The sequence below is a fragment of the Schistocerca americana genome, chromosome 1 (assembly GCF_021461395.2).
Source record: "Schistocerca americana isolate TAMUIC-IGC-003095 chromosome 1, iqSchAmer2.1, whole genome shotgun sequence".
Classification (NCBI taxonomy): Eukaryota; Metazoa; Arthropoda; class Insecta; order Orthoptera; family Acrididae; genus Schistocerca; species Schistocerca americana.
Window position 1 is genome coordinate 706,312,288 of NC_060119.1, and position 23,754 is coordinate 706,336,041.

The 23,754-nt window shown below is 37.2% G+C and overlaps 1 protein-coding gene across 5 annotated transcripts in view; it reads left to right on the forward strand.

The window, feature by feature from the left end:
• Nucleotides 1-23,754, forward strand: part of LOC124609829 (ADP-ribose glycohydrolase MACROD2-like) — a 100,476-nt gene that overhangs the window by 9,391 nt on the left and 67,331 nt on the right. For all 5 annotated transcript variants that reach the window (XM_047140108.1, XM_047140105.1, XM_047140106.1 and 2 more), the window contains 2 exons: nucleotides 4,544-4,636; nucleotides 14,585-14,740. In XM_047140108.1, the coding sequence (XP_046996064.1) occupies nucleotides 4,546-4,636; nucleotides 14,585-14,740 (247 nt within the window). In that variant the 5' untranslated portion in view covers nucleotides 4,544-4,545. The remainder of the gene's footprint in view (nucleotides 1-4,543; nucleotides 4,637-14,584; nucleotides 14,741-23,754) is intronic.

Genomic DNA, 23,754 nt, shown 5'->3' on the forward strand with positions numbered 1-23,754 from the left:
CTATGTAACATCAACCAACATGTGACACCTATTCTGGTGCTGTGAACATCTGAAAGCACTCAGAACAACAGCCATTATTTTTCCAGAGGGCATGTAGTTTTACTGTGTGATTAAATTATGATGATACCTCTTGGGTAAAATGAGGCCTGGCAGGGACAACTCAGGAACATGTTGTCATCGGTAGAAACAAAACTGGCAGCCTACGAATTGGGGTCACAAATTTCAGATCCCTTTATTGAGCAGATAGGTTAGAAAATTGATAGGGGGAAGTTAGATATTGTGGGGACTAGCGAAGTTCAGTGGCAGGATGAACAGGGCTTCTGGTCAGTTGAATACAGAGTTATAAACACCAAATAAAATAAGGATGATGGAGGTGTAGGTCTAATAATGAATACGAAAATAGGAATGCAGGTAAACTACCATGAATAGCATAATGAATGTATTGTTATAGACATGAAGCCAATGCCCGCCACAGTAGCACAAGTTTATATGCCAACTAGATCTGCAGATGGTGAAGAGATAGAAAGAACTTATGATGAGATAAAAGTAATTGTTCAAATAGTTAAGGGATAGGCAAATAAAATCGTGATGGAGAACTGGAATTCAGTGGTAGGAAGAGGAAGAGAATGAAAAATAGTAGAATTAGGTACTGGGGGAAAGGAATGAAAGAGGAAGGTGCCATCTAGAATTTTACACAGAGCATAATTTAATTATGAAAGAAGGTTGATTAAGTGGAGGAGACCTGGAGACACTAGAAGGTTTCTGATTGATTATATTATGATAAGACAGAGATTTTGGAAGCAGATTTTAAACTGTATGACATTTCCAGAGGCAGATTTGGATTCTGGCCTCAATTCATTGGTTATGAACTGTAAATTAAAATTGAAAAAAAGTGGGAAATTAAGGAGTTGAGACCTGGATAAGTTGCAAGAACTAGATGTGGTTGAGAGTTGCAGAGGGAGCAGTAGGCAACGATTGACTGAAAAGGGGAACGGAATCCAGAAAATGACAAATGAGTAGCTTTGAGAGATGAAATTGTGAAGCCAGCAGAGGATCTAGTAAGTGAAAAGAGAAGACCTAGTGGAAATCATTGGGTATCGCAGGGGATACTGAATTTAATTGATGAAAGGAGAAAAAAATATATATATATATATATATATATATATATATATATATATATATATATATATATATATATATATATATATATGATATGAATATAATAGAGGGAAACATTCCACGTGGGAAAAATATATCTAAAAAGAAAGATGATGAAACTTACCAAACAAAAGCGCTGGCAGGTCGATAGACACACAAACAAACACAAACATACACACAAAATTCTAGCTTTCGCAACCAATGGTTGCCTCGTCAGGAAAGAGGGAAGGAGAAGGAAAGACAAAAGGATATGGGCTTTAAGGGAGAGGGTAAGGAGTCATTCCAATCCCGGGAGCGGAAAGACTTACCTTAGGGGGAAAAAAGGACAGGTATACACTCGCACACACACACATATCCATCCACACATACACAGACACAAGCAGACCTAATTCTGCTTGTGTCTGTGTATGTGTGGATGGATATGTGTGTGTGTGCGAGTGTATACCTGTCCTTTTTTCCCCCTAAGGTAAGTCTTTCCGCTCCCGGGATTGGAATGACTCCTTACCCTCTCCCTTAAAACCCATATCCTTTTGTCTTTCCTTCTCCTTCCCTCTTTCCTGACGAGGCAACCATTGGTTGCGAAAGCTAGAATTTTGTGTGTATGTTTGTGTTTGTTTGTGTGTCTATCGACCTGCCAGCGCTTTTGTTTGGTAAGTTTCATCATCTTTCTTTTTATATATATATATATATATATATATATATATATATATATATATATATATATATATATGAAGCTGATAAGAAGGAATACAAACATCTAAAAAATGAGGCTGACAGGAAGTGCAAAATGGCTACATGGAAATGTAAGGATATAGAAGCATATATAACTAGAGGAAAGGTAAATACCCCACCTATTGAAAGCTGAATAGACATTTAAAGAAAAGAAAAGCAGATGTATGAATATCAAGAGCCGAGATGGAAAACCACTACTAAGCAAAGAAGGGAAAGGTGGAAGGAGGGGCTGAACAAGGGAAAGAAAGGCAGTTTTATAGAAAGGGAAGAGGACTTAAATCATGAGATAGGAGATTTGATATTGCGAGAAGAATTTGACAGAGCACTAAAAGACCCAAATCAAAACAAGGCTCCTGTAGCAGACAACTTTCCCTCAGAACTACTGAAGTTCTTGGGAGAACAGCCATAACAAAACTATTCCACTTGGTTTGCGAGGTGTATGAGACAGGCTTCAAGAGGAATGTAATAATTCCAATTCCAAAGAAATCTGGTGCTGACAGGTGTAAATATTACTGAACTATCAGTTTAATAAGTCATGACTGCAAAATAACAACATTAATGATTTACAGAAGACTGAGAGGACTGGCATGAGCCAATCATGGGAAAGATCAGTTTGTGTTCCCGAAAAGTTCAAAAATACTTGAGGCAATACTAACCCTACGGCTTACCATAGAAGATAGGTTAATTAAAGGCAAACCTACGTTAATGTCTTTCGTAAACTTGCAGCAAGCTTTTGACATTGTCAAATGGAATATCCTATGTGAAATTCTGAAGGTAGCAGGGGCTTAGTACTGGGAGCGAAAGGCTATTTTATTGAAACCAGACTGCAGTTACAAGAGTGAAAGTATGTGAAAGGGAAGCAATAATTGAGAAGGGAATGGGATAGGGTTGTAGTCTACGCCCAATGTTATTCAACATTCAACAACCAGTAAAGGAAACCAAAGAAAAATTTGGAAAAGGAATTGAAGTGCAGGGAGAAGAAATGAAAACTTTGAGGTTTACCGATGCCATTGTAATTCTGTTAGAGACAGCAAAAGGCTTGGAACAGTTGAATGGAATGGACAGGGTATGGAAAGGAAGATATAAGACGGACATTAACTAAACAGATATAATGGAATGTTGTCAGAGTAAAGAAGGCACTGCTAAGGGTATTGATCAGGAAATGAGAAGTAGATGAGTTTTGTTATTTGTGTAGCAAATAACTGATGGCCGAAGTGTTGAGGGTATAAAATGTAGGCTGGCAGTGGCAGGAAAAGTGTTTTCATCTGAAGAGGAATAATTACTTAAAATGAAATGTAGATTTAAGTGATAGGAAGTCTTTTCTGAAGGTATTGGTCTTGTGTGTAGCCTTTTATTGAAGTTAAACATGAACAATAAACACTTCAGACAAGAAGAGAGTAGAGGGTTTCAAAATATGGTGCTACAGAAGAATGCTGAAGATTAGGCAGGTAGATAACATAACCAATGAGAAGGTACTAAATAGAATTGAGGAGAAAAGAAATTGTGGCATAACTTGATTAAAAGAATGAATTTGTTGATGGACACACTCTGACACATCAGGAGGTCAACAACTTGGATGAAGACCACAACAACATTTATGTCTCCCGATCAAAGCAGCTGTGCAAAGTGTCATCATTTTTCTAAAAGTGACATAGCAGAGTTTAAAGACTATGGAAAAAAAAGTCTTCTGATGGGGGTAGCATTAGAAGGACAATTTAATCAGTAAATCAAAATAGTCTTATAGCAGTTGATATATGTAAAGCTTGATCGTATAAAATTTTCTGTATATGCTTGGAGTGAAGATGATGCATGCAAGAAATACATAGCACATAAACTATGTTGACTAACAAGGGGACCGCATCTATTTGTCGTCCCTGATTTCGTCTAAATTTATTGTATGTACTGCTTCCCTTGTTTTATGATTAATATGACTTCAGCATATGTAAATCATCAACTGTAAAATAAGAACAGTTTCTAATTTTATTTAAGAACTTCTTGTGTCCACCTTACAATCCCTTCGTAATATATTTGCAGTCCCGACTTTTCCTTCGCCTTTCCTTTTTATGCCTTCTATGGAAATATGTATAAATACAATATATTCAGCATTATTTTGGTTAATTAGCAGTGTAAGTAATGTAAAAATTGAAAATTAAAAAAGAAGTGTTTGCAGAGGGACTGTCACATTGCCATTCTGTACTTTTCCACTATGCCAACTGCTGCCTGGCTGCTGCACTGCTCTTGTAAGCGTGGCAGTCTAGAAAACCATGAAGCATCCACATTTCATAAAATTAATGAATGAGCCTAAACTATGTGTTTTGTTTTTGATGGAAAACTATTTTTTGAGATGAAGAAAGCAGACATCCACATACAATTTGTCAGGGAATATTCTCTCTTATTTCAGCAGACCTAGCTGTTATGTGAATCTAAAAGACTGTTATCTATAAAGTCTATTAAATCACATTCCAGAATATCTCATGACTTAAGTAAAAAACAGTGGTCAAATTTTCACTCATACAAACAATGGAATACTGAAAACTACAAAGTGAGCATGTGCACATGTTGGAGGACTTTTGTAAGATTTTTATTCATCATTCCTAAACTTGAAAGTCATACATAAATGTAAGATCACAGAAACGAAGCATTCTACTTTCAGGAATGGCAGGTGCTGCAAAAATTGTAAATCTCGAACATGTTGATACATGGGATCAGTACTTTAAGAAGAACAGAGACCGACTGAAAGATCATTGTAAGTACTTGTGCAAGATCTTCATTAAATTTCACAGTTCTATTTATAATAGGCCTGATCATTGAACTTGGTATTTGAACGATATTAAATAGTCATTGCACCCTCCAGTTATGCGTACCTGCAAGGATGGAACAGGAAATTTGCCTTGATTAAGAGGGTGCAGTGGACAGTAATAAGCAGAAAGTGGCATAAACATCAGCATCCAGAATTAGAAACCCCCTTCTGTTCTTTACTGTTATGCATCCCTTAAACAGAAACCCTGAATTCTGTCCTACCTAATCTGAGACTAGTTTCTTCCTAACCTTCTACTCTTTTGTCATGCATCAATTAATCAGGAATCCTGGATACTATTCCTACTTAATATGAGACCAGTTTCTTCTTATCCTTACACTCTTTTGCTGTAGGATGAAACCTCTTGTTCTGGATGCTAGTTTTATGTGACTGCACATGTGTCAGGTGCTGCATGGTAAGTAGAGTTTTTCATCCTTCTCCATCTTTATTTTGATTTATTGTCAGACAGTCTTTTAGTGAGGCATCCTACAAATAGAAATGACCTTCCTGCTGGAAATCAATGCAAAGGAAGTAGCTGTGGTTTCTTTGCTCCAACTGCTGTTGTAGCTCATGAAATGTAACAAGAAATCTGATTGCAGTTTATGTTAAAACTTCCTAACATATTTTGTAATCACTTGTCAGCAGATGTTAATCTTTGTACTACAACTATGACATAATGGGTCGTATTTTATGATAGGATGCAGTGATTTATATGAGTTACAATTTAAAATTCACTAAACAAAAATCATATAAAGCTTTGTGGTGTGATGACTGGAAGAGGCTTTGCTCTTCAGAAACTGAAATATCCAGATACATCATACAAGAATAAAACCATAATAATAGAAAAGTCTTCAGTTTGTCAGAAGTGTTATGTGGTATGCATTTTCTTTCTTCCATCCTTTGAATTAACATGTCGAGCCTATTACAGGGTGTCTCAGGCCTTACTGGGGCTCCAAACCATGGTAAAACTTGACATTTTTTGTGTGAACAGTATCACTAATAGAAGTGATAAAATATAGGAAAAAAGCCTGTGACTGGCTGAGAATTGAACCTTGAACCTTTGTATTTTTAGTTTTAATCATACAACCAGAGCCACACAGGTATAATATAATAATTTGCTCAGAAAAATTTTACATAACCCTCATGGCTTGATAGTTTTATTGTTGTAGTAGTTGTTGTTGTTGTTGGAAACTTTAAAAACTTTGTTCTCAATACTCTTTTGCCCATAGGAAGTCACTGTGGACAATTTTTGTGTGATGGAAGTTAAAGTAAGCCTGCATTCTCGGGTAAGGTCAGCAGAGCATGTTGTGGCTCCAGTCATGAATGGGACAAATATGGCTCTTCTATGCTGTTCAGCCTGCCAACAGTTTTCAGAGCATAAATCAAGCTTAGACCGTGTGCACTGCTGTTGCTTTATGTTCCCACCACAACGACATCATTGGAACATTCAGTAGCTATTGTGAGGTCAGAACATATGAGGCTATCAGCACTATAGTGGCCTAACCCACTGCACACTGGTTTGTGGGAATCGCCATTGGAAGATATTGTCGTTTGCAGAATTGATGTGTGAGGTAGTGATTGCGGCATATAGCAATGAGTGTGGTATACGTAACGTGGTATGGTGTCCGGTGATCGGCTATACATGGAGTTAACAGTAATAGTGTTTTTAGACCGTTTATTGTGTGGGTTAGGCTACTATTGTTTTGGCACACTTGGTCATAATACACAAAATATGTGGGATTGGCTGTTATTGTTTTACACGCCGTAGTCAAACATTGGACAAGATACACGAGGCATTAATGTTCATCATCCTTATCATCATTTACAGGGATGGTGTTGCCACACAGCTGTGCAGATGTCTTCAAGTTATGGTAATAGCTATGGTACAATGAGGGTATGAATTGCAGCAAGTTCATTAAATCGGTCTTTTTCAACGTGCTAATAGCGCATCCATTGGGATATAGTACGCCCAGAGTCTCAATTAATCTCAACCCTCGTTTAGCAAAACTGACATCGGCAAACGGGACATCTGGCTCATTGGAGTACTTCCAAAACATGGTATGTGGAGAGGATGCTTTATACTGAAGCCACTGAGTGTGGAACCGTTGCATCCTGGTTATTTTGTGTCGACACTTTACGGTTACATATGTTTCTCTCTAAACATACTGTGGACATGAAATCGTTTCTTGTCATGGGTATAGTGGTGAAGGATTGTTGTTTATGTGCAGTATTAATGACATTCATCCGGTCAGAGGGTGTGTATATGTTTGGGTGAAATTTCCTGTTCTTTGTGATGATACAGAAGTCCTGTAGGTATGAATGCCCACTGACCAGGAATTTGTGATGGATTACTTCCGGTGTGAGGTCTGCATGCAGCACTATGAATTGACGCAGTAAGGCCATTTTTATATTCTGATATTGCCCGCCACATTGATCCGAGTACATAATCAGTCACTTTGTTTGAACGTTATGTTTAGTGTAATGCATGAGACACAATCCAATTTCTTGCGGTCCTCGGTATGCTTCACCCTCACTCCATACATGGTGCTCTCTTGGTACATAGGTCGTCTATACCCAGGCAGTATGTCCATAGTTGTCACTTGTAGTAACAGATACCTGTTGTAAGTACCAGTGTCGGTAAAGTCCTCATCAAATCAAAGGCAATCACGGTCATATCGTTGTCCTGATGCCCTCTTCAGCTGCATCGTGATGCATTCCCATCAGCGCACTATTGGCCTTTCATTGATGTAACTCTCTTTCATGTTCCCATTTACCCTTCCCTTCTGCGGTGTCGGCTGCAGCATGTTTGATGTTATAGAGATCACATTTATGACAGGAATCACTTACAGGGGGATGAAAGGACAAGATTAAATCTTGTATTAAATATCTAACCAAACATGTAGTACAAGACCGGGTCATCATGCTCGACTTTATATAAATGGTATAACTTCCCCATGCTCAGGTCTGGCGACAAATACTTCCGATCCACTGTTTCATTCATTCATTCATTCATTCATTCATTCATTCATGCATAATGGCTCCGATATGCTGGAAACCGTTTTATGAAGTTCTCTACCTCAACTGTCTCTACTATTGATGTTTTGTTTTTAGCAGGTCATGCACCTCACTTATCGATAGGTGAGGTCTGGTGCTGCACTTTGTGTGAATCAACTCTTGTAATCCTACTATCTGGTATCTGTAAAATGGTGTTAAAGAATGTTTTACACACCTTCACATCCACTCTTCGCTCTGGAAATGGCATAGGTGTGTTGTTACTTGTCTCGACTCTGTAGTACCAGAGGAACACATGCGTGCTGTAGGGGACTACCTTCATCATAACAAAAATGTGTGCCGACTGCAAGTCGAAACTACCTAATGCATAGAACGAGTCAAATATATGTTGCTGGTGTTCAGATGAAAAATGTCGACCACATTCCTTCTGACACGTGCATGCTCAGAGGGTGGGACATTTCTTTGGCACATTTCCCTTCACATTAATGTATTCTTCCCCTTTCGGTCACTTTTCTTTTTGAGTGTTCCGTGCCCACGGGTGTGCATTCTGGACCAGTTTTCTTCCTCGTTGCGGTGCAATTACAATACCAGTACTATGATCCCTCTCTGGTACGTCTATGGTTGATGTAGTGGGTGTGGTATCCTTTCATGTACCAGATAGATTGGGCTGTGCTATCATGACATGTAACTAATCTGCTGTACCACTTGCACGCTGGCTGAATTGGCCAGGTGCACATTCCACGTCTGAGGCATTGGTAGTAGTGTCCGATCCAAATAGGTCTGAAATGGAAATATTCCTTATCTGCACCGGTGTTCATATCTGATCATATGAGTCCAAACAAGGGAACATAACACCATCATTACCTTGTAGTGCAGCTTCGACATCTTCACCAGGGCTACTGCACATGTCGTTCTGTACTACACACACACTAATGACCATTCAGTGGTGTGTCGACCACAATATTGTGAGTCTATACTGCAGCTGTGTCCTCCGCCGGCCGTCACATGCTGTATGACGTATGGTACACTGTCCCACCAGCCTACTCGCTACGCGTTGTTGTTGTTGTCTTCAGTCGTGAGACTGGTTTGTTGTAGCTCTCCATGCTACTCTATCCTGTGCAAGCTTCTTCATCTCCCAGTACTTACTGCAACCTACATCCTTTTGAATCTGTTTAGTGTATTCACCTCTTGGTCTCCCTCTACTATTTTCACACTCCACACTGCCCTCCAATGCTAAATTTGTGATCCCCTGATGCCTCAGAACATGTCCTACTAACCGGTCCGTTCTTCTTGTCAAGTTGTGCCACAAACTCCTCTTCTATCCAATTCTATTCAATACCTCCTCATTAGTTATGTGATCTACCCATCTAAACTTCAGCATTCTTCTGTAGCACCACATTTCGAAAGCTTCTATTCTCTTCCTGTCCAAACTATTTATCGTCCACATTTCACTTCCATACGTGGCTACACTCCATACAAATACTTTCAGAAACGGCTTCCGGACACTAGATGTTAACAAATTTCTCTTCTTCAGAAACGCTTTCCTTGCCATTGCCAGTCTACATTTTATATCCTCTCTACTTCGACCATCATCAGTTATTTTGCTCCCCAAATAGCAAAACGCCTTTGCTACTTTAAGTGTCTTATTTCCTAATTTAATTCCCTCAGCATCACCCGACTTAATTCGACTACATTCCATTATCTTCGTTGTGCTTTTTGTTGATGCTCATCTTATATCCTCCTTTCAGGACACTGTCCATTCCGTTCTACTGCTCTTCCAAGTCCTTTGTTGTCTCTGACAGAATTACAATGTCATCGGCAAATCTCAAAGTTTTTATTTCTTCACCATGGGTTTTAATACCTACACCAAATTTATCTTTTGTTTCCTTTACTGCTTGCTCAATATACAGATTGAATAACATTGGGGAGATGCTACAACCCTGTCTCACTCCCTTCCCAACCACTGCTTCCCTTTCATACCCCTCGACTCTTATAACTGCCATCTAGTTTCTGTAAAAATTGTAAATAGCTTTTCGCTCCCTGTATTTTACCCCTGCCACCTTCAGAATTTGAAAGAGAGTATTCCAATCAACATTGTCAAAAGCTTTATCTAAGTCTACAAATGCTAGAAACGTAGGTTTGCCTTTCCTTAATCTTTCTTCTAAGATAAGTTGTAGGGTCAGTATTGCCTCACATGTTCAAACATTTCTACGGAATCCAAACTGATCTTCCTCGAGGTCGGCTTCTACCAGTTTTTCCATTCGTCTGTAAAGAATTCACGTTAGTAATTTGCAGCTGTGACTTATTAAACTGATAGTTCGGTAATTTTCACATCACTATGCGTACATGGTGCAATAGTGGCCTATGTGCCATAGGCCACTATTGCGCCCCATTTTGTATGGCACTGCACAGTGCATAAACAACATCTGACACTGCCACATTGTCCATGGTGTCCAAATACATGTCCTACGATTGTGGGATGTAATGGTAGGGCGTAAAGTGATTTACTGTGTGAATATCTCATTTTTTCCAAAAAAAATTGTGTTAGGCCACTATTGTGCTGATAGCCTCATACAAGATCTTCCTCAAGTGACCACTCGTGATCTAAACCACCAGCTGGTAAATCCACAGCTCATAAGCATCCTAAGGATAATGTAACAGAACTGCACACTGCCTTTTTGGGTGAAATTAAGAAGGCTGTGTTTACTCAGACACTACAAAGCCATCTCCATATGATCAATATGGTCTCAAGGTATCCATTATGAACAACAGTGTAAACTACCTAGCACCATGGCACACGAAAGAAGTGTGCTAGGAAGTGCCTGTTATGGAACTTTGATAAATGGCATTTGGTTTTCTTCGGATGTGCAAATCTCATGCCTACAGTCCCTTGAGTTCAGCAGACAGGTGGTGCACTCATGTTTTAGGCTGCTGTTTGCATTCAGACATCTTTTATTGGTATCAAGGGTATTTGGAATACTGCGAAGTATTATGACAAGATTCTCGAACATGTTGTCTGGCCTCACAGTCAGCATTTTGGCAATGGGTTTGTCTTTCAAGACAAAATGCGTAATCACACTGCGGCCATATAATGAATGCCTTCCTACAGGAGGCAGTAAGGAACAGGATGGATGACATACAGTCGTCTGCTGACATGAACTCAATTGAATATGTTTTGGACCAGTTGAAACATGCAATACTTCATTGTATGACCTATCTCACATGCTAGCTGACTTTGAAGGCCGTAGTTGATGAGTGGGTCTGAGAGCAGCAACTTCTCTATCATCTGCATAACATGTTTAGACGTATTTAAGGATGCGGTGGCGCGCAGGTGGGAACAACAAGCTGTTGAATGTTGTGAAGCATCTTGCTAAACAAATTCATCTAAGTAGACAGTGATGTGGGCCTTAGAAACTGAACTGCTTCTAACAATTTTTTATTAGGGACAATAAATTGTGGAATTTTACAGTCTAAAACAAGTTCAGTGGAGTGGAGAAAAGTTAAATAAGGTAAAATAGGATATTGTAGGTGAAGCAGAAAAAATATAATTGAAATTAGATAGCTTATTTCATTTCAGAGGTAAAGAGCAGCTAAGACTTCTTGTGTAGGCTTTATTGTGAATAGGGAAGTTAAGTACAGTATTACAGTTGTTGAGGGAATCTGAGACTTCAAAAGATATTCAATAGAAATCATGATGTACTCGTATTCTGATGATGAGGAAGTATAAAGAATGCTATGAAGAAACTGTACAGGAAGTGTCATAAAAAAAACTTTCAACTGGCAGTGGTCAAAACTATACAAGATACTGGCTAAAAATAGGTATAGATTGGAAAGATATTCCACCTTATGCAAAACACTGTTTGTTTCTTTTTTGTAAGGCAGAATTGCTCTTCAATTTTTCCTAACAAGCTCAAAAACAAAGAGTATTAACATCTTAAAACATAATTAATAGATACAAAGCTATAAAGAAGCACTCACCAAGCAGGAAATCAGAAATTGAGATCTTGAGAAGCCTTAAGGATAAGAAGATATATAACACATTCAATGAAACAACAAACTCAGCATCTTAGACAAGGATTACACAGATGAAGTTGTACTTATTGAAGAAATATGCAAACAGCACAGTGTGTTGGAGTGTCAGTTAGAACAGGGCAGTTAGTGGAACAGAAGACGAGAGATTCAAATATGCAAAAAGAGGAACACGGCATAATTTCTTGAAATGAACAAAAATATTCAGATAAGTCTTTCACAGTGTCTGAAAATGTACAATAGAAACAATGACAGAAACAGGTATAAACATTAAGAACTGAGGAAAATAAAAACAAACTGATGCTGGGTAGACATCACATTTTTTGCTCCTAGATGGAAGGTAACTAATAGTAGATAAGAGATTTCTCTGAAACACAGGTACTTAATAATAAATACTTTTGCATTCCAGATGATGGCTATAAAGCCGTTCGAGGTAAGATTATGTGGGAAAACTCTTTGTAGCTAATTCTGTTTCAGTAAATATAGTTGAAGGCAAAGTGATAGAAAAAGAACTTATAAAAAATACTTATAGAATATCTGAGCAGAAAGATGATGCACTGGACGAAATAACACTCATCAGTAAAGTGACAGATTCTGAGTGTTACTCCCAAAGGAAGCTGGGGTGGTACTACAACACATGAATATTAGATCCCTTCAATACAACACGAAGAAGATGAAAAACTTTGAAACAATCTATGTCCAAAGGAATGTCATGAGTATTTATTAGTCACAGAACATCAAATATTAGATCACTTCAATGCAACATGAAGAAGATGAAAAACTTTGTAACACTCTGTGCCCACAGGAATGTCATGAGCATTTATTAGTCACAGAACATTAATGTGTCGCTTGATAACAGAACAAGAAGAAACTTCTCTTTTGTTACAGAATACAGTTGACAGTAAACATTTATGCAGAGTTCTAATACTATATCACATTTTTGACTTGGTAGAGAGATGATGCTGTCATCTTTGGTGATGGTTGCAGACTGGGCTGAGCATTAGTGTTCTCATACATAAGTATGCCTGCTGAGGCAGTTGTGTATGAAAACTCTTTGGGGTGTGTGTACTCAAATTGCACTCATTTCTTGCTGTGTCTGGCAGCGACTATGTGTACTTATTGTTTCATTGTGAGGTACCAATCGTGCCTTGGCACCTCATTCTTTGGACTGCATCACAGGAGCAATGCACTAATTGTACTACACGATAAGCAGACAAGGCATTAAAAGAGAGAGAGAGAGAGATTTACCATCCTCCCCTCTATAATCAAAAAATATTCTCTAAAATTTCCACCAACTGCATACAAAAGATGATGAATTTTAAGTGTGTGTGTGTGTGTGTGTGTGTGTGTGTGTGTGTGTGTGTGTGTGAAAAGTTTCTATTAGACTTCTATGAATAGTGGGAAATTCAAAATTGGGCAAGGAGATTCCATATTATCAAATAAATTCTTAGCAGCCATTGAGAAACTTTTTGGACCATCAAACTGATAAAACAAAAGGATATTAATGAAATGTGTGGTTCACATTTGTGTTTCTTTCAACATTATACAGTTTGCCTCTAGTGTAGATTAACTTCAACAACTAGTGGGAGAATTTAAAAGAGTGAATTTGACAGAAGACATGGAAATCAAGTTAAATAAGATTAAAATGTTGTCTGATCAACACATGAAAATGTAAATGGTGCAGATAAACAGTCTCGTGGAACCAGTTTATTTAAAGCATCTGAAGACAATATCAGGATGGACAGTGAAGGAAATAGCATTTCAAAGAGATCAGTCTTTTTGAAATAATTTGTAATAGTTGCTGTACTAGCCAACCAATGGAGTGGAAAAGATTTTACATAAAGAAATAGAAGAGTAAAAATGGTCTGGAGTGTAAACTAAACAGGATTTCAGAACTATGCTTCCAGTTTTGTCTCTTGGCAATCAGACATAGACTTTTAATCTGTAATATGAAATCCATTCAAAAACCGGTTTCCCAACAAACAATGAAGAGATGCATTTTAGAAATTATTAGGGGAAACAGGAAAGCAAATAAGTGAGCCAGTGAATGGATAGGGGTGGACAATGTGATTATGAACATAATAAAAGTGATATGGAAGTAGAGAGGACATTTAGCCAGGCAAGTGGATGAGGTGTAAGGTGGTAATGGAAGTACTCCGGTATATCCCAATAGATGAGTGATGCCCTAATGGAAAAGGGTAGGTAACAAGAGGAAACATGCAAGAGTAGAATGAGTAAGTATTTCTGAAGATTTTAATGCATGACATTTATTAAGAACTGGATGTCAAATGCCCGGTCATTCACAATGAAGACTTGTGAGATAAATATATATTATCTTGATCAGAATTGACATATGCAAATTATGATTTTATTCATGTACTGTAGACATAAAACTAACTGAGTTTTATGCCAGAGCTTGACAGAACATGACAGGAATATTAGGAAGGAAAAACTTTCCTTGTGCTTTTTATGACATTATCAGGTGAAAACAAAATGTCAAGCTGAAAATGAAATGTCACAAACACAGATAAGACATGTAACTTATACAGATCAATACATCATGAAACACAACGTAAAAAGTAATTATTTCCTTTGTAAAATCTTTGTATCTAATAATTTTGTGAGTTATCTGGATCAGTTATGTCTGTGTGAGTCACTCATCATTTTATCAGCAGTTGTGATATTCAGCTTCCACCTCGTGATGGCCTAAGAACTTGAAATCCATTTCGTAAACAAATAAATAATAATTTGCAGAATATCATAAAAATAATTTCCTTTATAACAATAGAAGTAAAATATAATTGCCATTTAATTACATTGATTGGATAAATTTTAGCTATTGGCCTCCTGTTTCAGTTGCAAATGCCAAAGTGCAATGTGATCCTGATGCACGCTATTCTCCAAATAACAATCTCAGCAAGAAAGTTTCAATATGGCAAGGAGATATAACGAAGTTGGAAATTGATGCAATTGTAAATGCAGCAAATTCATCCCTTATGGGTGGTGGAGGAGGTAAGTCATTAGAAACTGATAGTTTTGTTTTGATTTAATGTGATGAATACTTTAGTCGAGATGTATAAGTGTGACAGTTTTTCTGTTTGTAATTTTGAACTTTTTCTACTGCAGTGCAACAACAGACCTTAATATGAAATAGATAATGTGGGATAGAACAGGAAATTTAATTTCATTATACTACATAATATGCAATGATCCAGTTTTTTCTAAAATACGTCCTCAAAGTTGCAATTTGTCCTTCATGTAAAGAGGAAAATTAGAGCAATGAGCAGTAAAATAACAATAGATTAATAACTTATTAAATTTTAAAGTTTTGTGTTGGTCATATTTAAGTTTAAAAATGCTTGGAATAGTCAAACAACACACAGTAAGTCCCCCGCACATCATACAAACAGCTATTCCTTCTGTTTGAAATTCATTCCATTAATGAACCTGCAAGTCTTTTTACCATAAAGGCTTTTGCTTATTTCAGTTTAGAGGGTTAGATGTGCAGATCCTGTCAAGCCATCTGGAAACACTTTATTTAAGAACCCTTAGTCACCCAACTTTCTTGCTTTTTTCTCTAGGATCTTCAAAGTTTTATAAATATAGTACACTGTGGTTTGTGTGTAAAACCAGCTTTTTATTATTCAGCCAAAATAGAATGAATTAATGGTTTACAGAGTGAAGAATGTCAGTAATTGGATGTAACACCATAAATGTTCATCATGAAGAATTTGAATGCAACAAAACAGGCTGTGTGTGCCATAACAGTAAACAAACGTGAAAACATTGGCCAAAGTACCCCAACTTGACACCCATATGTAAAACATAGGCACCAATATACAGTTAAACCCCTGCTTTTACATTTTTCAAGGGACTTCCAAAAAGTGGTGTAAAACATGGGAAAATGTAAAATGTGGGAAATAACGTTTTACGCTGTAAAAGTTATGTGTAGGACACACACTTGCACTTTATGTATGGTATATGTACATAACAGGCATCAAAAGACTTGTCAGGGACTTGTTTATTATCTAATGAACGTTTATTACCTAATAAAAACGGCTGATGTAACTGGAACTCATAATTGTCTGGGAAGTAGGAACTTTTGACTCAATTTCATCTGTCATAATCGATGTTTTTGAAAGCCTGCAGCTGTCATTCATTATTTAAATAATGAAATCTGCACTAGTTACATATTTTTTCATGCTTAGCTTGAAGTGTTCTGAAAAATTTTTTCTCGTTGTCAAGTGCAAATACTAAGTAAGTATTTTGTGGTGTTTGAATATGTGTTATTCTGTGTTTCTTGCACTGTAGTCGCTTTTTGAGGTTATCGGGTACTGGGCCTCATCAGTTATGTAGAAAACCACACACACACACACACACACACACACACACACACACACACACACACAAAATCACTCACATTGTTTGTGTAACTTTCCAAAAAATACATATATATAAATACTGCACTTGGGAATGAGAATAAATTCTCGAAACACGTTTTGCAGCATGAATAAAATATGTAACCGGCGCTGTGTTTAAACTGAAAACATTTGAGCAATGCAAAGTGAATAACGGTGTAGCCAGACACCGGAACATGCTAAATATGGTTCGACAAAGGTATCAGGTGATCACAACAATTACGAGACTGCATCTGCGTAGTAGACACAGTTTGGAAATGGTTGTGATTTGTCATGATATCTTCATTTGAACGAACCTAGTTTCTCCCATCAGCCACCACGCCAAGTAGAGCTTGGCAGCGGGGGCAGATACAGCACAAATTGTTCCAACTTTTACACATTTATCGGTTCAAATCCACTGAGTAGAGTGTCCTGGTGTCAAGAAACTTAACCAAGTAATATTTGTAAACACTACTGAATGGCCAACATCATCCCAGTGTCATTTTTTCTGCACAAACATATTTTTCGTAATGCATAAATCACAAGAAAATTATAAATTCGTTGACGCAAAATCAGGTGCAAATTAACATTGTGGGCATAGGGCATTTGACAGTACCGTTAAAAAATGTCGTAAACGGCGGAACGTAAAAGCGGGGTTGTGCTGTAATATGAATTGAATCGCCATGTTACTAACAGTACCATTTAAAATATTTGCTCTGATTTAATTAGATAAATCAATCAGTCTTGTTTTAATTTTGTTTATGTTCATCGTATAACTTCTGTTCAAGACATTCTTTTAACTGCTCTTCCAAGTTTTTCGGTGTCTCTGACAAAATTACAAAATCATCGGCAAACCTTAAAGTTTTTATTTCTTCTCCCTGCACTTTAATTTTCTTTCCAAGTTCCTCTGTGGTTTCAGTCACACCTTGCTCAACATACAGATTCAAGAACTGTGTAGGTAGACTACAATCATGTCTCATGCCCTTCTTAACTGCAGTTTCCCTTTCATATCATTTGCCTATCATAATTATAAAGGGGCATTATTGAAATAAATTTGTATCAAGATAATTATTCCTGTAAATAGATTACTCAAACAAATTAATTTGCAAATAAATTATTCATGGATAAAGGAATTATTCCTCTCCACAAATTCAAATAATTATTTGTTATTCATTGTCTGTTACTTAAATAGAAACAGTGCAGAGTACCACCCCATTTTCTTTGTTTACTTCTTGTACAGATGTGTAACTAGTGTTTGCCCCTTACATTGTGGTTATTTTTTGATAAATAAATTATTATTGGTTTTTGTAGTAGTGTCATTCAGTGGCTCAGTGGATTAAGTTCCATACTGTAAAGATGCATTTAATGGTCCTGTTTTTGCTGGTGTATGGCTTTCATTTGACTGCCCTCATATATTTCCACCTGTAATTTGCTGGATAAGCCAGTCCAAATATCTGAGGAAGGCAAGGGCACATCACTTCCAAGAGGACAACACCACTGCAATTTTCAGAAGATTGAGCACAGCTTTATTTACTTTGCAGTCAACAAATGCAACATAAAAACATGTTTTAGGCAGGTGGCCTTAGCAGTTGCAATACTGAAATGGCCCAATTCGACTGACTGCACTTGCTGGTACTTTCGCCTTTCCCCTGCCAAGAAGCAGAAGTACTCCGCCTGCGCATGAATAGACAAAGATAGTACAGGTACTAGACTCTCTTAATCTGCAATACATTCCTCCATTTTTACCAAGATTGCTAACACTTTCGGATATGGCTATTTCATTGAAATAATTGTGCAATTTGTCCAGTTGATAGTACTACAAAATAATGAACAAAGAAAGACATCAGTGGTTGCTAATGACTGACATCAACAGACGTTAAATCTCAAATCTCTTAAAATACCTGAGTAATTCTGTTGGATGCTCAAAGTTATCCAGAAGTGTTTTGGGTCTAAATCAGAGTAAGCTTTCTGTTAGAAGATAGAATAGCTTTTTGATCTGACATGCAAGAATGCAGCTGCACAAAGTCTTGAGATTCAGGAGTTTTTTTGGAACAGAAACTGGGTCTGAGTACTAAAAAGAGTTCATAATATTGCACCACACTGGTAACTTTTTTTTATCAAGAAAGTGTCAAGAGGCTGTTAAAAGACTTTTTTCACTTTCTACACTAATTGCAACTATTTCAGCAATGTTTTACCATTGATTTAAAAACAAATAGTTCACCTATATTGCTGTCCATAACCAAGGGAGGTTTACATTCGCTACAGACATAAAATAGCTAAAGGAAAGTTGAAGAAATTGGGTCATGAGTTTCAAATATGTTACGATGGAAAAGGAAATTTTATTTTTAATCTAGCTGACAAACCTGGCAATGCCTGTATATTCCTTTTTGGCAATTTTCTATTAGAAATGAAAACAAATGAACTGTGTTTGTAGCATACTGTTGAAAAAATTTTGTTTTCATGTATTCGTGAAAACACCTTTAAAATTATGAAATAGCCATACAAAGAAACATGTATAATGTACAGATGTATAAGTACAGTTCCAAATTAAGTAGAACTATTACTGTACACTGGCCACAGCTGCTTCACATGTTTACAACAAAATAGTGAAACATCTCTATGGCAACACCCCTCTATAGACGGCTCTTGTTTTTTACTACAACCATTTTCACTTTGCAGTTGAAAACAGTCGAAAGCATTGCCAGGTATCAGGTATTTCCTTAAGTTGACGTAACTGTAGAAGTATCTTAGTGGTAAGGAATAAATGTATTAAAAGTTCACACATGACGCAACATTTTTTTCATGCACCTCAGTGTGTATACATCATATCTCTTTAACTATATGTCATACAATGAAATATTTGTGTAGGTACTTACATACATGTGGATATTGTCTGTGAAATATGTAGTGAATGGAGTTAGTAGCAAAGAAGTAACAAATTTAATGTCGCACACAATGTGGGAGTTTTTCATGCATCTCATTGTTCATGGCATCATGTTGCTTGAACTATGATAGGTAGTTGATTCTTACACCCGAACGATTGTTTCCTGAGAGCAAGTGATGTATGTACCAAGTTTGGTTGAAATTGGTCCAGTGGTATAGGACGAACTGTGGAAAACACACACACACACACACACACACACACACACACACACACACACATATTTTATAATACCTCACTTTTTATAATACCTCACTTTTTATAATACCTCACAGCGGAATTTAGAGCAACATTATATTATCTAGTTTTGTGTTAAACTTGGGGAATCAGCAAGTGTGGCTTTTCAACACAAGTTTTTGCTGACACTGATCAGTTTTGAAAGGCTAAGAACACATTGAAAATGAAAATGAACCTCACTCAGAGAGATCTTAAACTTCAAAAACCGACAAAATTGTTGAATGTGTGCGTGCTCTTGTGAGATCAGACTGATGTTTAAAAATAAGGATAATGTGTGACCTGTTGAATGTTTACGAAAATGCCATTGAAAGGCTCAGGAAAAGGGTGAATCTAGTGAGACCAGACATTGTAGACAAATGGATGCTGCTTCATGATGACACCCCATGTCACATGGCCACTCCATCACAGAATGTTTGACCTCAGAAGACATTCTTGTTGTTTTACAGCCCCAACTTGATCTGAGTCCTTCTGACATATTATTTTCTCAAAATTGAAAAATGTCTTAAAAGGATATCATTTTGGGACTCTGGAAAACGTTCAGAAGAATGTGACCAACATGTTAAAGGTCCAATCAGTTGAATCCTTTCAGTGCTGCTGCCAAGACTAGGAGCAATGACTCCAACGTTGTATAGTTGCCAAAGGGAATTGCTTTGAAAGGAACAATATTCATATATTTGGAAAAAATAAATTAAAATAAAAACTTTGGTAATAAAAAAAATCAGTCTCATTACTTTTCTCATGGACCTCATATGTATGGATTTCGAACATCATTTGTGGGTTAAACCTAACGTGGAATCACAACAAAGTCACTTCCCAAATACTAGAGCAGAATTGATGATTTCTAATGTTTTGCTAAGGAGGACTGTGATTTGAGAGTCTGTATCAGTATCCTGTAGTAAAAGTGATTTCAGGAGAAATAATACTCTGCTATCCACTTTGCATTTGTGAAACAATTTTTCGGTTTTAAGTATGTCACTGTGACAAGTCTACATAAATCAACTTTCAGATGAGATGCGTGAAAAAAATGTGTTAGTCTGAAAACTAATTTAAAAGCAATAAATAATATTTGTTTAATAAATGACAAAGAATTGAAGCAATCTGAGCTCTTGATACTCACACAGCTGTTCGTCTTTTCTCCAAAGGTGTCTTTAATTTTTCTACAGGCAGCGTCTACAATTCCCTTAGTTATGTGTGCTTCTACAGCCTTGCAGTTACCCTCTTCCAGCTTAGCCATTTTGCACTTTCTGTTGATCTCATTTATTAGATGTCTGTATTCCCTTTGCCTGCTTCATTTACTGCATTTTTTTTTTAATTTTCTCCTTGTATCAATTAAATTCAGTATTTCCTGTGTTACCCAAGAATGTAGCACTGGGGTTTATCTTTTTAGCTTGATCTTCTCCTATATTCTTTATTTCATCTCTCAAAATTATCCATTTTTCTTCTGTTGCATTACTTTCCTTTGTTTTAGTCCAACATTGCCCTAATGCTCTCCCTGAACCTCTCAACAACTGCCAGAGATGGCAGTCATGTGTGCATGAGGTGTGCTTGCATGTGAATGTGCGTGTGTACGTTTCTCTTTATTTTTCTGTTGCAGGCTTTAGCTGAAAGCTAACATGTAAGTGTCCTTTGTGTGTGTCTGCAACTTAACATGTCATCATTACAGTAAGCATTGTCAATTAAGGAATCTAACATTCCATGCTCCATCCCAGGAACGCTAGTCTTATTTTTAATGTTGACTACATCCTCCTGAGTAGTTCCTGCCTGGAGATCTGAATGGGAGACTATTTTGCTTCCAGAATATTTTACCAAAGAGGATGCCATCATCATTAAGCTATACACTAAAGATTCATACTGCTGGGGAAAAAGACAACAGCTATAGTGTCCCTTGTTTTCAGCCATTCACAGTACCAGCACAGCAAGACCATATTGGCTAGTATTACAAGTCTAGATGAGTCAACCATTCAGACTGTTGTTGCCCCTGCGACTATTGAATACGCTGCTGTTCCTTTTCTGGGACCATGATTAGTCTGCTTTCTTCACAGATACCCTTCCTTTGTAGTTGCTCCTACCGTATGGCTATTGTATTGTTGAGGGGTGCAAGCCACCCTACCTCAGAAACGTCCATGTTTCATGGGGCATTAGATCCCGCATACAGTGTGTATACGACCCAGGAGATCCGGGAAAAACCTGGGAATTTTTTCATCCGGGAGAAAACCGGGAAAAACGCGGGATGTTTTTAGAATTCCGGGAATTTTTCATTGTCTTAGTTTTTAGTTAATATTTTTTTAAATTTTGACTGGTAAGAACCAATACTCTAACAAAGGATATTACTGTATCCCGTTACTTCAGAATAATACTTCAGCAATAAAACATAAATGAGAGAAAAAAGAAAATAATTTAAATTGCAAAGGAAATGCGCTATATACGACGATGACACACAGTGCTCATGCAAGTGTCTGCCAATTGAAAATGCGTCAAAGGCTTTAGGAAGACCATGCAGTGCTTCATAACAACAAATTGGCTTGAATGAGCGTGAAGTCACAACTGTTTACATTTGATTTGTTTTAGCAGCTACGCACTGGCTCATACGCATACGCGAATGATCAGCGTTGTTATAATTACTAGCGAAATCCATAGATTCAGACTACCAGAATGGAATTACCCGACTGACAGGAATAACAGGTGAGAAAGATTGTGTATTATCCTCTCGGTGTATCCAAGAAAATGAAATCTTGACAGAAAATTTTTGGCCAGATCGCTACACTAGTAAGGACCAGTAGTACAGTCCACAGCCAGCAGCCGCTTAAGATTCTGTTCTGGAAGTAATTCGGAAAATGTGTTTTTCGAATATGTAATAACGTCTAACCAGAAGCGGGATAACTAAATCTGTGATTCTGGCAAGGTTACTGAAGTTAATCGGCGAACAAATTTTGACAGTGGCAGGAATAGCTACAGAATTGGTGTTGACAAGATTGATTGTTAGAAGAAACGGGGACATCGCCCAAATTATGGAAGAATAAGACGATTCCAAATTTATATAAAAATTTCGTAATACTACTTTTCAATCTCATGCTTGAGAAGCTGGTGCGTATGAATGAAATGTGAAACTATTTCCTAACATAAAACATTTTGCTTGTAGTAGGCCTAATAGGCATTTGATATTGGTACTTCGTGGATTATATTCTGTCGTGTTATAAAAATGGCCATTTGTGCCAAAACAGTCTCATTTATTTGGTGTGTTACAAAATTGCTGCCATATTAGAAAGGCAGACAGTGACAAAATAGACGTAATCAGATCGAGAAACCACACAAGTCTTGGGTATTATTTGTATTAACAGCTTTTTCAGTATTAGATAACGACATGTCGATTTTTCATGTAGCAAAATGTTTGACTATCTTTGATGACGTAATAGTTTCTTTCACAAAAAGGAAAGCACGCCATATAAAGCTGCAGCAAGATTAGAGAGAAAAAAATGCTATGAGCTAAGGTTTGAAGAAATGTATAATTTCTTGCTTATTTCTTGTCAGTATTGGTTTTATATATCCTATATTTAATTTTATGTCACACAAAACAGCAAGTTATTAACCAATAGACAATAAAGAGTTCAGATTTTCTGAAGAGTTCTTGTTCTCTCGATTACAAATAATCCCATCCGTTATTAATTACGAGATTTATTTATTAAGAGGGGCAGGCTGTCAAACCGGCTGACTGGGAGCAGGAGAGGCACCACAGGACATTTCAGTTTCCACTCTCTGAAAATAGTTTGGATGTGCAGTAGAAAAATGCTTTATGAAGAGGTGTGGCACTGCACTTTGGCATACTTAAGACCAAATAATATGTCTTACATTTCCTCGAATACATATGTTTTATGTTTCAGACTTTTCCGAAAGATGTGCGCTACAAGATGAATGTATTTTGAAAATCCGATTTTTTTAGTATTGACCTGGTCGCAAACGTCGTAGATCCGGGGCTGGTGCGCAAAGCAGTCTGAGTTATAGTGGGTAGACTCCACGTGACCTGTATTTACATTTAGTGATTTTGCTGTTTCCCCTTCGTTTACTCTCACGTCAAATGAAAACAAAACGTATATATGTGGCCGGGAGCTATCAAGTGAAATAAAACACATTAACATAATTACAGAAGGCTAAAATATGTCATTACTTTCAGATGTTATTTTATTTCCACCTTTCTGACAGCCTAATCGCCTTGCGGAACAATGAATTTATTTTTGTCTGTTTGCTAAAGAAATTTGACTTTTGTTAACCTTTTCCGCGGAGGCAGTCAATGTATTTGAAACGAAATGTTTAATTTCACAGTACTGGCTAGTTTCAACTGTTCGCTGCGTTTCAAGTGCACATTTTCATTTTCTAGCACGTATGGCATTATGGCATAATAAAGATCCAAACATGATATAATGCAGTACTGGTGCTCCAAGAAAATTTACATCCTG